The following is a 15,608-nucleotide window of genomic DNA, read 5'->3' on the forward strand; positions in this document are numbered from 1 at the left end:
ATGACAAGACACAGAAGACGCCATGGTCATCCACCGCAAGCAGATACGACCCCAGTTTGTGATTCTTTACTTGTAACACTGGACCCAAACTTCTGAGGTCAAGAGAGTGGAACTGCCCTAGTGCAACAGCTTTTCCACTTTAGAAACTCTCCCACACAGGTTTCCTGCCATTGTCGGACACAATGGACAACTACCAATCACAGGACAATTTATAATGACCAATTAACCGGTACATCCTTGGACTATAGAAACAGGAGCACCTGGAGGAAACCCACACGGTCACAGAGAGAATGACAAACTCCTTACAGATGGCACCAAGCTGCAATAGCATTGCATGGACTGCTACACTACTTTGACACCTTAAATGTCATACCATTTGCCACAGGGCAATAGCATCAAATATCCAAGACTAATGATAATCCCTTCAATATCACTCGTTGCTATGCTGGAACTAACCTATTTGTTTATTGGGAAACAGCACAGAGCAGACCTTTCCAGTCCTTTGAGCCACACTGCCCAGCAAACCCCCAGTGTTTTTTTTAATGCTAGCCTAATCAAAGGACAAATTTACAAAGACCAATTAACCTACCAATCAATACAGTGGGAAGAAACCAGAGCACTCGGAGGAAACCCATGTGGTCACAGGGAGAACGTACAAACTCCTTACAGGCAGCGATGAGAATTGAACCCAGGTCGCCTGTACTGTAAAGTGTTGTGCTAACCACTACGCTACCGTGCCACCCCAATTATCAGCAATAATAATTGGAAACCAGTTTGCAGATGATTATATTATGGTATCACAATGAAATTTTCAACAGGCCTACAAACAACCCTTAACTAATTCTCAAAAGCTTACTAAAGCCTAAGGCTAACTCTGAACATCAGCCACACAGAAATCTGAGGCCAGCCTGTTCCTGGTCTATCATTACACCTGAAATTACAACAAGGAATTGGAAAGTGTAGAACATTTTGACTACCTTGCAAACATCAGTAGCTCAAGGGCAAACGTAGACACTAAGATTGAGCACACAATCTGTTAAGCTAGGTTTGCTTTCAGCAGTCTATCTCGCCAATCATTCAGTAACTATAAATTCAGTGTATTCGACTTTTAGCTTACAAGCAGAAGGAATCCCAACTCTCCTAATGGCTGCAAGACTTGGGTGACCTATAGAACACACCTGAAAAAGTTTAAATGTCACCACTGGTAGTAGTTTCTTTAGAAGATTCTCAACATGAGTTGAGAGGCTGCGACATCAATTTCACACAGAGCTCAACATCTTCTGTGGTTGTGGGCCTGATTATCCAGTCTCAACTGAGAAGGAGCAGACATAGCGTGCCTAATGTCAGCCTGCCCAAAATGACTGCTTTACACACAAACTGCTAAAGAAAAATGGGAAGCCAAATAAGATGCATTGAAAACACACTCAAGACAAACTTCAAGAGATACAACATGGAAAATGCACAATGGAAGACAAAGGTCAGTCAGAGAAGGAGTGAATCGCTTGAAAGAAAATCTCAGCCTGGTTGTAGATAAACATGAGAAAAGAAAGACGAGATATCCATTTTATGTCCTACTCCTGCCTTCTAACAAGGTCTGCCAAATGTGTCAGCAGCTCCAGGACGTGACACCTTAGTCACTTAAAGGCCTATCAGAAAATTGCAAAAGAAATTGTCCTCCAGCTCAACTGAATGCTGTGAGCAAACAACTGTCTGTTTACAATTCAGTTGACTGTTGGGCAAAAGCTCCACAGTGCAAAATAAAACAACAAATTTACAACAGGATGATGTTTGTGCATTACATGTTAAAACAGGTACGTATCAATTAGCTTATCATGAGAAATGCTATCGAGCAGCATTAATATCTGACGTTTCAATTAGTTTTCTATATAAAAGACACCAATTCAATAAAGAACTTACTTTCACAAGGGTATCATTGGAGCATGTAACTAATATCATCATATGCTGTGAATGTGAAAATTGACAGCAGTTGACTTGTTCGCTGTGTTCACGGAGTGTGTGAATCAAGTTGCCAGTCATTGAATTCCAGATCTACAAAGAAAGAATTTCATTTAGCTGTTAAGCTGATGTAATTAATAAACATTAGCTTTATTTGTCACATGTACATGAAACAGAGTGAAATGCATCACTTGTGTTAAATTAAATCAGCAATGACTGTGCTGGTTAGACTACACATTCCTGGTGGCAACGTAGCATGTCCAAACTCACTAAGTCTAACAGTAGGAGGAAACTGAAGCACCCAGAGGAAATACAAAAAGTCACAGGAAGAATATACAAAGTCCAAACAGACAACAGTGAGAAACAAACCCCAATTTTACAGCTGCTGCTGTAAAGTGTTAGCAAACCATTATCTTAACACACTGTGTCTTCAAAATAGAACACTAATATGTGCCACTCTTCATGCTGCTTGTTTAAATCACTAAGTGGTCATTAATAGATCTGCCAGAAACTCAAGAGGCTGGAGGTATTGGAATCTGAAGCAACAAACTGCCTTGAAGCAGGTTTTTGACCTGAAACGTCCCCCATCCCACCCACCGATTGATGCTGCTTGACCTGCCAAGTTCTTCCACCAGGTTGTTCGTTGAAAAACGTTTGCTGAAATCGCTTACCTTAACTTTTGTGTCAGCTGAGCATGTGGCAACAAGCTTGTCATCTGGTGAAAATGCACAGCACAACACTTCATCATCATGTGCAACCAGCTCCAAAAGTTTCTCACCAGACTCACTTTTAAAAATCTGGACAACAAATTAAAATAGAATGTTGAAACATTTACTCGTACTCTTTTCAAGAACTTGATCATTGATAGCACACACGACCCTTAAAGTGCCCCTAGGAAAAATGTAAAAGATAACTGAAAATTGTTTCAAAATAGTTGTGAATATAATATTACCAACACCTGACTGAAAAAGATTCTTGAACTAGTAGTTTTTTGATATTACCAGCACCTGACTGAAAAAGATTCTTGAACTAGTAGTTTTTGATATTACCAACACCTGACTGAAAAAGATTCCATGAACTAGTAGTTTTTGAGTCCTCTCAAAGAAAATTGAAGCACTGAACTATGCAGATGTGATGAACTCTTTAGTATTACTTCTTTATGAGGCACAAATTTCATTTTTAAAACCAGGTAAATAAAAAAAATCACTAGGGAGCTTCTTAGTGAACATTTTGATGGTGTCAGTGATCCAACAAAGGGAAATAAGGTCTCAAAAGCTTATTTTTAAGTGCAGAATGTGAAATATAAATTCCTACGAGCACTTTTCTTTCTATTCTGTGACACAGCTATAAATATCATTGATAGCTATACAAAAGATAGTAACGACAAACAATACAAAATAACAAAAAGCACTATGTTTAGAAACCGAAGATGTCAAAGGATTGTTATAGATTTAATACACCGTTTTTTTTTACATTTTTCATTACAATAGTGGAATAATAGATTTTATTTTTGATTTTATTGAGATACAGCACAGAGTAGGTGCTTCCGGAACTTCGAGCTACATCGCCCAGCAATTCCAGATTTAACCCTAGCAATCAAGGGGCAATTTACAATGACTAATTAACCTACCAAGCGTTGCATGCTTGGACTGTGGGTAGAAACCGCAACATCCGCAGGAAACCGATGTGGCCACAGGGAAAACATACAAACTCCTTACAGGCGGCAGCAGGAAGTGAACCCAGGTCACTGGTACTGCAAAGCGCTGTGCTATCCACTATGCTACCATGCTACTCCATGAAATGTTTATTTATTTACCTGCAAAGTTTTGTCTGCTCCACAAGAAGCTATCTTCAATCCATCATGAGAAAAACAGGCATGAAAAACAGCATCACAGTGAAGTTGAACAACAAGTCGTGATGAGTTCTGCAAGGTGGCCTTGTTTCTGTTATGAAAAAAATTATTAACCTATATCCATGAAGAAAAGTGCTTAAAGCATATTGTTTAACCTATTTTAAAATTATAAATTTTTAATTAAAGTAATAATATATACAACCGTGATTCACTATTTTGCAGGCGTTTACAGGAAAAAAGGAAATACAATAGAATTTTATGAAAAACTATACAGACTGACAAGCACCAATGTGCAAAAGAATAGGAGACGTGCAAATAAAAAGTATATTGAGAATTTGAGTTGGAAAGAGTCCTTGACAATGTGTCTATAGATCATAGAATGAGCTCAGTGTAGTGGTGAGTGAAGTTATTCACACCAGTTCAAGAGCCTAATGGTTGCAGGGTAATAAATGTTCCTGAACCTGGTGGTGTGGGACATGAGGAGTTAAGTAAGGCTTCTGTACCTCCTACCCGATAACAATAGCAAGAAGAGGGTGAGGCCTCTTCTACATTTTACAGAATTCTATACAATTTCTACATATTACAAAATAGAGCCAGCTTAGTAACATAAAACAAATATATTTAAGAGTTAGATAGTTCAGAAGCATTCAAAGGGTAAATAGCTAGCAAGAAAGAGTGCCATTTTACAAGTTGGAACTGAGATTCTGGCAAAGAAAACCGTCTTCACCCAAACGGGAATTATTAAATGAGCAGGAGGCAAAAAGCAAGATATTCTTTCAGATTATTTTAGATAAACCTAAGGAGGTCAGAGATTTTAAAAAGCTATTAGTGTCTATTAGGGTCTTTGACAGGAAGTCAGATCTGCCCCAGATCCATCTTTGATCAAAGCTTGTCTGTTTGTGGGGCCTCAGCTCGGCTGCCTGAGGATGACTCGCAGCTTGGACCTTGCCATTCAATTTGAATGCACAAATGGACAGCAAGTTTGGTCCTTCACATCTGGATCAGATGAGATATGGTCCAGGAAGATTCAGTTCAATGTTAAGGCCAGAGAACTGCAAAATCCTCAATGTAAAATTTTCTGGCTAATGAAAGCTCTATTGAAATGGTGTATAAACCTAGGTAGAGGTCAGTCAACAAACTTAAGTAACCAGCATTTTGCTTGCACACATCAATTAAAATATTTGCTCCTTGTTGAATGTACTGTACATGCACACAGACATAACAAAGTCACTTGTCCACGGAGTTATTGTTGATTCGTCAATGCAATCGTACTAATTCCATACACCGAGTCAGTTCAATCAATCATCTGATCTATTTTTTAAAAAATTTTGATGTTTCTTGCACTCACCAAAAATATAATATTCTCTACACACATTACACTATTCCCCCGCATCAGTCAAAATATTGTGTAATCTCAATCTATTTGCTACAAAGTCAATTTGGCTGAGATCTTGCAATTCAATCATGGAAGCTGTTTTCCTCTGATGATAAAGAACAGATGTCAGGTTCAAGATATTACAACCACTTTAGATGTGCTCAAGCAATATCTGATGACATCTTAACAGTCAATGTGTTACTGAGCTTAACACCCCCCAGCATATGTGCTATTTATATAAATCTTCATGCCAGACAACAACTGTTGAATGGAAAGGTGCCAGTGTATTATGTCACAACTTATCCAATCTTAGTCAAAAACCGCAGAGTATTCTAAAATAAATGCAACAGAGAAACACCTGCAGAGAGCAAGATCTCAAAATTTCAATCCATAGCATAAACTACGACATTTATTAATAGACTGGATGATTGTTGCTTCTGACTCAACAAGGAGATTTCATCAAGAGAATTTTAGCCTATTTCTAAAAAAAACCTAACAGACCCGAACCTAATAGAAAATTAATTCAATTGATATTTTGTTAAACTATTATACAATTTTTAATTACTAGGATAAACTCAATGTTTTCATGTTAATTTTAGACAAAATATGAAGTTAAATCTCCGCGGTAGCCCCAAAATACACAAATATAAAACAAATTCAGTAAGTCTCTGATCAACAAATAACACAAAAGCAAAATCACATTGATATTAAACCAGCTAAACAGACTTTTTGACGTCATACCACTTTTGAATACTAACATCCATTCCAAGTAGATAGCTCCATTATTGGCTTTTTCCACAGCCTTCAGTCTTGCTTGACGGTACACTTCAGAGGAGTCTGGCTGACAAAGTCCCAACTGCACAATATCTGGAAAAGGTTTCTGCACCATAAGATGTCCTTTCAAAGACAGGAATTCTTGAAAATTCTCCCGCACAGTACTATTCTGCAAAATAATTGGAACAACTTTAACTTGAGGCTCACACATGCAGAGATGATCAATCCATTTGCAGACCACTGCTAGGGCGTATTCTGGAGTTAGGGTATATAGTAAATATCAACTTCACCAGCAATCATTCTGCAGACATGAACGTGGATTGTAGATTGAATTTAAAATGCAGCCCTGAACAATAGTTTTCATGAAGCTGTAGACTAGAGTTGACTTGCAAACCAGACAGTGCTGATTAACATTCATTTGGATGTCTGGAACATTGGGACAAAAAAGACGATGTGTGAAAACTATATGTAATACAAAGGAAGCATTGTAGGTGCATTGTAACTATAGAATTGCCCTGCTGTTACCTTTGATCATCAGCATATAAAAATGTCATGTAATATTTGATCAGGAGTCTCTTCCTCCAAGAAGGTCTCAATATGAAGCCTGCTCTTGTTTTTGTTGAATAAAGCACTTCTATATCCACTAGCTTTAGAGATTTTGTTCACATTACAACAACCACTACTGTTACACCAGTATGTTTTTGCCAATTCAGACTTGAAGGTATGATCGTTGGGCAACTGCCAAATTACCAACTTCTGACTACCACTCACTGGCAAAACTGGTCCTTTACCATGACACTGGATCTGAATCGCCCAGCTCATGTCAATGGGTGGTCTTCGCTGCTTGTGATCAGGTATCCACTGAGATGTGGTGGTGCACAAATCACTCAGTGGCGAGGCACCTTAGAATAACGGGTTCAAGCCCCTACCTCATGGGATTAATACCCGAGTTGCATATTGTTAAAGACTCACATCAAATATCACTTCACAAAATGAGGATATTGTCTTATAAGGATAGCTTGAGCAAGCCAGGCCTTTTCTCTTTGGAGTGGAAGATGAGAGTTGACTTGATAGAGGTATCCAAGATAATGGGGCATAGATAGAGTAGACAGCCAGCGACTTTTCTTTCCCATGATGAAAACGACTAATACAAGGGACTAAAACTTAAAGGTGTTGTGAGGAAGAATGAGAAGATGTCAGAGGTAGTTTTTCTTTTCATGAAGAGTGGTAGGTGTGTGGAATGCACTGCTGAGGGCAGGGGTGGCGGTAGAGACACATACATGAGAGACAAGTAGGATACTCGTAAGATAGGCATATACAGTAAATGGAGGAAAAGTGGAGGGTTATGTGGGAGGGAACAGATAGATTGATTTTGGAGTAGCTTAAAGGGCCAGTACACATTGTGGTCTGAACAACCTGCACTGTGCTGTACTGTTCTATATTCTATGTTCTAAAAGCATTTTAAATACTCAGCCAAAACAATTAGAGAGACCTAAGTGAGACACATTTGTACAATCTAATCGGATTTCACTTACACACCTTCATGTACAAGAAACATTGAAATTTCAATTTGAATATTGTGTTTTAAGTCTTGATCATCAAGACCAATGAAACTCATCCTAAACCAAGTGAGCAACTTAGTAACTAACAATTTGAACTACTTTAAAATATTTAATACACCTCATAAATCTATGAAGTTGATAGTTTGGAAAAGGTCATGTATAAGAACTGCAACTTAAATTTAGAAGTTCAAAGTTCCAAGTACATTTATTATCGAAGTATGTATACTATATACTAACTTGAGATTCCTCTCCCGAGAGGCAACCACAGAACAAATAAAGCCATTAGAATTCATTTTAAAAAGACCGTCAAACACCCAATGTGCAGAATAAAAACAAATAGCAGAAGTAAGCAAATATATAGTATTCAGAACTGAAGTGCATGAAAGTGAGTCCACAATCACAAAGTCAGTCATGGCTGATCCAGGAGCCTGTTAGTTGTGGGCCACAGCCTGGGTTCAGAAGAGACAAGTAAACCTCGCACATAGTGAGCTAAACACTGACACCCTGACTTTTCCAATCCAGCCTGCTGCTTAAATTGGCCAAAAACCACAGCTCGCTCCTTACACTTGGACCAGCACCCTGTCGCTCCAACATGCTCTCAAGCCTGGGACTCACCAGCTCAATTTGGCCCGTATCCAACTTTCCGAATCTGGTCCTGCACTTAAATCAGTCAGATCTCAGCTTGTTTCTCGCTCTCGGGCCTGGGCCCCTCCATTTCAACTCTGCCTTGCCTCAGATCTACTACTTTGAATCACCCCAAGTCTACTCCAGCAATTGGCTCATTCGCCGTCTTAGGCCCGGGCCCTGCCGCTTAATTTAGTCAATGAGAAGGGACGCAGACCCCACCACCTGGGAGGAAGTAGTCAGGCATCACTATCGAATGACATAACTTGCAGCTACCAAGCCCGGTAGAGTATAGAGTGTGTTATGGGGGTGGCCATCTTGAAAAATCTTGAACAATCCATTGAAAAATCTAATTCTTTGCAAAATGCTGCAAATTCATCACTCTTTAATTCTGCATCTATAATATGCATTAGAGTCATTATCCTGCCAGCTGCATTTGGCAGGGTCAGCCTGTTGAGTTTAGTTGGAGTTAAGCAGGTTTGCCAGTGACTGTGAGGAGGAACACCCGGTAGATATAACAATGTAGCAAGTGGCAGATGGGCATAAGATTCAATAATCCAGCCATAAGTAGCTCATTATGATTTCTGAATTATTATATGTCCGGTATTGTGAACATGCATTGCGAACTACTAAGACTGCCATGTTATTTGAGATACGATTAGTATTTCCTTATATAAAAGTGCCATACAATTCTTTGTAACCAATTCCTCTCCACCTCTCAATGGGGTTACTGCATATCTATTCAAGTTCACAACTACTTTGCAGCTGAAATACTTTCAGGCAAATAAACCACCAACAAAGGGAGCAATAAATATGAAATAAACTAAGGAGATGAGATTGTGGAACACTGAAAAGGGTGCCTCAAGGATTTACATTTGGAATTCTTATAAGAACATTTTTATAAGGACAGAAAGGTACAAACAAAACTTTAAAAATTATCAAAGAATTAGAATCATTAGCAACCTAATGTATTCTGCTTTTAATTGACATGTGGAATAACTTTCTGCAAAAAGTTGTCTATGTACTGTTAAACTCTTCAAAGCAAGAAGAATATATTAAGAATGTGACTGAACTCTAAGTATTAACTGCAAAGGAAATGTGAAATATTTACTTTGCTTTTACCTCTCAAATCCTAGCTCAAATTCAGCCAATCCTAACAAATACCTTATATCCCTGTGAAATAAATTAAAATGATTCAACTAAATTCTCACTGAGCTAGGGCAAACATCACAAAATAGCACACAACAGAAATCCGCTCCTCAGCATCAACAATTTTCAGCTACACTCAAGAAGGCCACTAAGATGCTCTTATCTCATCACAAAGATCTCATATTCTCAATGTTTATAGCTTATTTATTTATTTATTTATTAATATTATTACTACTTCTCTCTTTTTGTATTTACATATTTTGTTTTCTTTTGTGCACCAGTGTAGTCTTCCGTTGATTCTATTATGGTTATTGGATTTATTGAGTATGCCCGCAAGTAAATGAATCTCACAGATGTATATGGTGACATATATGCACTTTGATAATAAATTAACTTGATTACGACAGAGACTAGGATGGAAAATTATATCGATGAATAGGAAGACCTTTTTAGGTATTAAGACTTGCAGCTCTTGAACCATTTGGTCTTCAAGTTCTGTTGATGTGGACCTTGAGACTAATTTATGTTAATAAGTATTTGTCAGGTTGACTCATTTGTCATTTGAAAAATCACTACTCATAGCATCACTGTCTTACAGGCAAGTAAATATCAAATCAAAAGACTGAGGTATGCTGGCATGCAGCATGAGATTTGCGTCAATGTAGATCGGTTTAAACCCTTGGTAACAATGAGATCAAAGACAGAAAGCCAGCTGTAAGAAAAAACGGCTTACTTGTTATTGAGGCAAACCTTGAATGCAAATTGTCAAGAGATTATATCAATATCCAGTAATTTTGCCTAATCATGCTCAAAGGCGAGGAAGGCAGTCAAATAAAACTTCTTGAAACATTTATTTCTGGTAGATATTCACTGTTAGGGGAGATAAAAGGAGGGAATGCAGTTGTTTAGCTGAATGATTTTCTTTATTACTTATTTTATATTTACTGTATTAGTGATTGAAGCAAATTTCTGAATCCAAAGTGGCAGAGAAAACGAAAACACAATGAGACTCATTCTTTTAAGAATCACGGTTTCTAAAATGTTATTAGCTTGTTTTAGGTTAGATCTTAACACTCACAATGCAGCTTAAGGTTAGTTCAGCTTTTATATTAAGATCTACTATCTCCTTTTATTTTTCGAGATTCACTTCCTGAGGGGACTGATACTCATTAACTCTTATTAATTATCTTTAGAAACTCATCCACTTTTGTTTCCCTGGTTTTGATTCATATTCTGAATGATTTATTCTTTATTTTCTAGATCCTGTCCATTTTTGATTTGCCACCTGCATTTGCAAAATTCTGTGTTATTTGATCCAGCTGTTCAAAATAACAGAAAAGATCAAAGCTCCATACTGGAGCGAAAATTTTTTTTAAAGCAAAATAAAACATAAATATTGTTAACAATGTCAGTAGCCAACATACATAAAAGACAAGAGTGAAGCAATTGCAATAATCTACAATCAAACTCCAAAGTATCTCACCCTCATCAGGTCCTCACCACCACAGAATCCAACTGCAGACTCAAGAATATCAAGTTCAGTGAATAAAGCAAAGTGTTCAGGACTGACCATATACCAGACAAATTGCTGAAATTGCAATAGCTCTAAGTCAAGTGATTCCTATACAGATGTACTACAGCCACCTAAACAATGTGGAGAAATTGGGTTGGTACCATCTGCAGAACAAAATGGTAGGCAATTCAATGTGGATGATCAATTAATCATAGGCCTCCTCTCAGTCACCAGTAAAGTGATCATCAATAATGCTGTCAACCAGCACTTACTTCCCTGTACTTTTCTCCAGGATTGTGACTACAAGACACAGGAGCAGAATTAGATCATTTGGCCCATCAAGTATGTTCTGCACTTTGATGGGCCAAATGCTCAGGACCGGTTAGGATTGGACATCATTATAGCTGGCCTGAATATGGACCAGGTCAAATTGCAGAGGCAAGATAGGAATGTCATCAGAGTACAGGTGTCCACCGCTTTTCGAATGTTTGCTTTACGAAACCTCACTGTTACGAAAGACCTACATTAGTACCCTGTTTTCGCTTTCAGAAGGTGTTTTCACTGTTACGAAAAGAAAACAGCGTGCAGAGAAAATCGGCACGCGATAAAAGGCAGTGCGCGCCCCGAGCAGCCGCTTTCCCCCAGATTCAGAACTGCATTCCAGCCGGCATTGCTTTAACACGAGTCTGTGAGCAGCTGTTTGCAAGATGAGTTCTAAGGTATTGGAACAGCCTAAAAGAGCTCGTAAGCGTGTTACACTTAGCGTAAAACTGGACATAATTAAGCGTTTTGATCGTGGTGAATGAAGTAAGGACTAAGTGAGTTTGGCTTGTGGAAGCTGACGAACATGATGTTGAAGAGGTTTTGGCATCCCATGACCAAGAACTGATAGATGAAGAGCTGATGCAATTGGAAGAGGAAAGGATAACAATTGAAACTGAATGCAGTAGCAAATGGACCAAAAGTGAAGTTGTCCAGGAACTGAACGTGAAGCAACTGCGTGAGATTTTCGCTGCAATGATAAAATACAACGTTAATTTTGAAAGGGTACGTAGGTTTAGGGGATATTTGCAGGATGGTTTCAGTCCTTACAAAGAACTGTATGATAGAAAAATGCACGAGGCTCAGCAGTCAAGCAAGCCTTCCGCATCAGCCACAGCAGACGACGAACCTCGACCTTCGACATCGAGGCAGGCAGTCATAGAAGATGAGCTGCCTGCTCTAATGGAAACAGATGACGAGATGACACCCCAGTGTCCCACCACCCTGCGATTCGCAGAGAATGCAGCGGTAGCAGGGAGGCACACAGCACATCTTTGAGGAAAAAAAGCTGAAATAAACATGCTAATTAATTAGGTGCTGCCCGACACGTAATTGTCGGCCCAGATCAGAGACGACACAATCGGAAATCGGCACTGATCTGGGCCAACAATTATGTGCAAGGCGGTACCTAATTAATTGGCATGCTTATTTCGGCTTTTTTCTTAAAGATGTGTTGTGTGCCTCCCGGCCACTGCTGCACCCCTGCATGCTTCACGGATCGGTATCTGTCGGTGGCCTGGAGGGTAGGGGCCACTGCAACACCCAACCTGCGATGACTCAGCCTAACACACCATCATCAGTGTGCTCGGCGCTGAACCAATTCCGGTAAGTGATACTACCTATACATACATTATTTCTACTTTATATCGGCTGTGTATTTTTAAGTGTTATTTGGTATGATTTGGCAGCTTCATAGCTTAAAGGTTACTGGAGAGTGTTTGTGCCGTGTTTTTGCCGACAGCGCTTGCGCGAGATTTTCGCTACGGAGAACAGTGCAGTAATGATTGTGGAAAAGTATCTCTACTTTATATGGGCTGTGTATTTATCATATCATTCCAGCTTTTACTATATGTTACTGTTATTTTAGGTTTTGTGTGTTATTTGGCATGATTTGGTAGGTTATTTTTGGGTCTGCGAACACTCACAAGTTTTTGCCATATAAATAAATGGTAATTGCTTCTTCGCTTTACGACATTTCGGCTTACGAACCATTTCATAGGAACGCTCTACCTTCGGATGGCAGGGGAAACCTGTATCACATCATTACATGTAGCAATAAAGAGCCTTCATGAAACTGAAGACATTTGCTGAAGCTATACTAGCACAAAGGAAGATGACTGTACTGTGGCAAACTATTTGCTTATGCCCAGGAAAAAGCTACAGAAATTTTTCAGGATATTGTTCAAAACCCAATCATCTACAGAAGCCGGAAATAACTTTCTCCACCATAAAGTCAGAAAGAGAGATATTTTTAATGAATGACCAGCATCCCTTCCATTTGTAACCTTGCAAACAATGAAGCAAGTATCTGCCAAAGTACAACATGGTCTTGACAGTATTCAAGCAACGGTTGTAACCAGCAAGAAACACTAAATCTTCTGGGCACTGATCCACGATCAAAAGGGCATCTCCACTGGACATGGGATGCCATTACGTTAAGAATTCTTCAAGTACCATAAGTTTTACGGTAGGTTTTAAGTCTTGATCAAACATCCTCTTCCTTAGAAGATGCAAGAGACTGCAAATGGTAGAATCTTCCTTGCTGGAAGAACTCAGCAAGTCAAACAATATCTATGAGAGCAAAGGGATGGTTGACATTTCAGAATGAGATCCTGCATCAGGACAGAGGAAACACTTTAAAGTGCACAGAAGTGAGGGGGGGGGGGTGAAACTGAGGCTGGTAATTGACAGGTGCAACCAGATGAGTGGTAGATGATGGGCAGATGGAATCAGATGGGGAAGAAGAATGAAGTGTGTGCTGAGATAGAGGCTGGTAGGTGATAGCTAGAATCAGAGAAGAGAAGGCTGGTGGGAAGATGGAACCAAGTGAGGGAAAGGAGGGTGAATGGAAAAGTGAACTAAAGAAAAATGACCCTGGATAGACTGGGACGAGTGTGAAAGGAACATGGGGCAGTGGCCAATCATAAACACGGGAAAGTCTGCAAATGCTGGAAATCCAAAGCAACATGTGGAAAATGCTGGAGGAACTCAGCAGGTCAGGCAGCATCTGTTGAGAGGAATAAGCATTCGATATTTCAGGCTGAGACCTTTCTTCAGGACTGGATTGCCCGAAATTGGAAAATTCAACGTTTCATAGCTTTGCTGGCGAACCATGTAGAATATGACATATTATCTTTTAGCGTTTGGCCTCACAGTGGCAATGAAGGTGGCCAAGGACATAAGTGTCAGTGTGGCGACAGGAAGCTCATGGTGGCCTTTACTGATGCTCTGCAAAGTGGTCTCCAAGTTTACTCTTGGCCTCCAATGCAGAGAAGGACATATCACTAGCACTGAATGTAACAGACAAAGGGGAGGAGTTGCATATGAATTTCAGCCTCACCTGGAAAGGTTGATCCCTGGATGATGGTAAAGGAGGAGCTGCACATACATGTGATGTAACTCCTGAAGTTGCTGGGAATTTGAGGTATGCAAAATAGAATTGATGGGAAGCGATGAAGAAAACATGGATAGATTGGACCAAGTGGAAAGCAGAAAGGGGCAAGAGGGGAAGATGTGACTGGAGCCAGGAAAGGTGGAGAAATATGTTGACTACAGAAGCTCACGAGGACCAGGGAAGCTACATCAGTTCTGCATGAGAAAGGTCAGGTAGAGAGCAGACTTTTTCCTTAATTGGCCAAGGCTGTGATAGTATATCAAATGCCATGACGAACTTTATCATCCTTGTCCATTTTTGGTGAAAGGTAGCTTCTGAGATATGGGAGTGGCCCACACTGGCCAGGGTCTTGCTGTGAACCTTTGTTATCAGAGGGTAGCATTGTCCCATTCTACAACTCTCCCCATTACAAACACATCATAACGGCAGAATACAAAATCTAAAAGATGCAGTGGAGTAACACAAGTTCTTCAACAATATCAACGAAGCTAATGAGGTGCATTTTCACCAAAGCTTACACTTGGACTGTACTGCACTTTGATCATGAGCCAAAATCATGGAATTTGATACCTTAATAGCACTGTGGAAATAGCTGCTTCTCCATGAGAACTTGGGAGTTCCATCAGGCAGCTCAACACCACATATAAACTAATCAAGTAGTGCCAGATGAGAACAAAAAAACTAAGGTGGTGCTCATGCACTGGTTTATTGTCCAGTAAGAAACCTGATGGCGAAGTAGATGATGTTTCTAAAGTGTTCAGGGTGTGCCTTCAGGCTCCTGTAGCTTCTCCCTGATGATAGCAATGAGAACAAGGTTTTCCTAGGTGATAAGGGTTTTTAATGATGGATGCTGCCTTTTTGAGGCATTGCCTTTTGAAGATGTACTCGATGCTGGGGAGGCCAGTGCTCATGATGGAGCTGGCTGTGTTTACAACTTTCTGCAGCTATTCCAAACATGTGCAGTGGCCCTTTCTGACAAGACGGTGATGCAACCATTTAAAATGCTCTCTACGGTATATCTGTAAAATTTGCGAGAGACTTTGGTGACATACCAGGTCTCCTCAAACTCTTAATGAAATTCAGCTGCTGTCGTGCCATCTCTGCAGTTGCATCAATATGACGGGCCCAGGGTAGATCGTCAGGAACTTGAAACTGCTCACCTTTTCCACTGCTGATCCCTCAATGAGGACTGGTGTGCATGCCCTCAACTTCTCCTTGCTGAAATCTACATTCAATTCCTTGGTCTTACTGACTAATGTTGAGTGCAGGTTGTTGTGCAATATAAAGGCGTAAATCAAGGCTTTAGCGGGTGAGCTGAACCAAGAATGGAACAAGACAAATAAAAAGTCATCAACCTGAAATAGCAA

At 39.7% G+C, this 15,608-nt stretch overlaps 1 protein-coding gene across 3 annotated transcripts in view; it reads right to left on the reverse strand.

Annotated features, from left to right (window-relative positions):
- The window catches only part of apaf1 (apoptotic peptidase activating factor 1), a 230,212-nt gene that overhangs the window by 132,191 nt on the left and 82,413 nt on the right, over positions 1–15,608 (reverse strand). For all 3 annotated transcript variants that reach the window (XM_072241593.1, XM_072241592.1, XM_072241594.1), the window contains exons 12-15: positions 5,942–6,126; positions 3,773–3,899; positions 2,628–2,753; positions 1,918–2,049 (exon numbers count right to left, since the gene is read on the reverse strand). In XM_072241593.1, coding sequence (XP_072097694.1) covers positions 1,918–2,049; positions 2,628–2,753; positions 3,773–3,899; positions 5,942–6,126 — 570 coding nt within the window. The remainder of the gene's footprint in view (positions 1–1,917; positions 2,050–2,627; positions 2,754–3,772; positions 3,900–5,941; positions 6,127–15,608) is intronic.

This window comes from Mobula birostris, chromosome 23 (assembly GCF_030028105.1).
Source record: "Mobula birostris isolate sMobBir1 chromosome 23, sMobBir1.hap1, whole genome shotgun sequence".
NCBI classification, from domain to species: Eukaryota; Metazoa; Chordata; class Chondrichthyes; order Myliobatiformes; family Myliobatidae; genus Mobula; species Mobula birostris.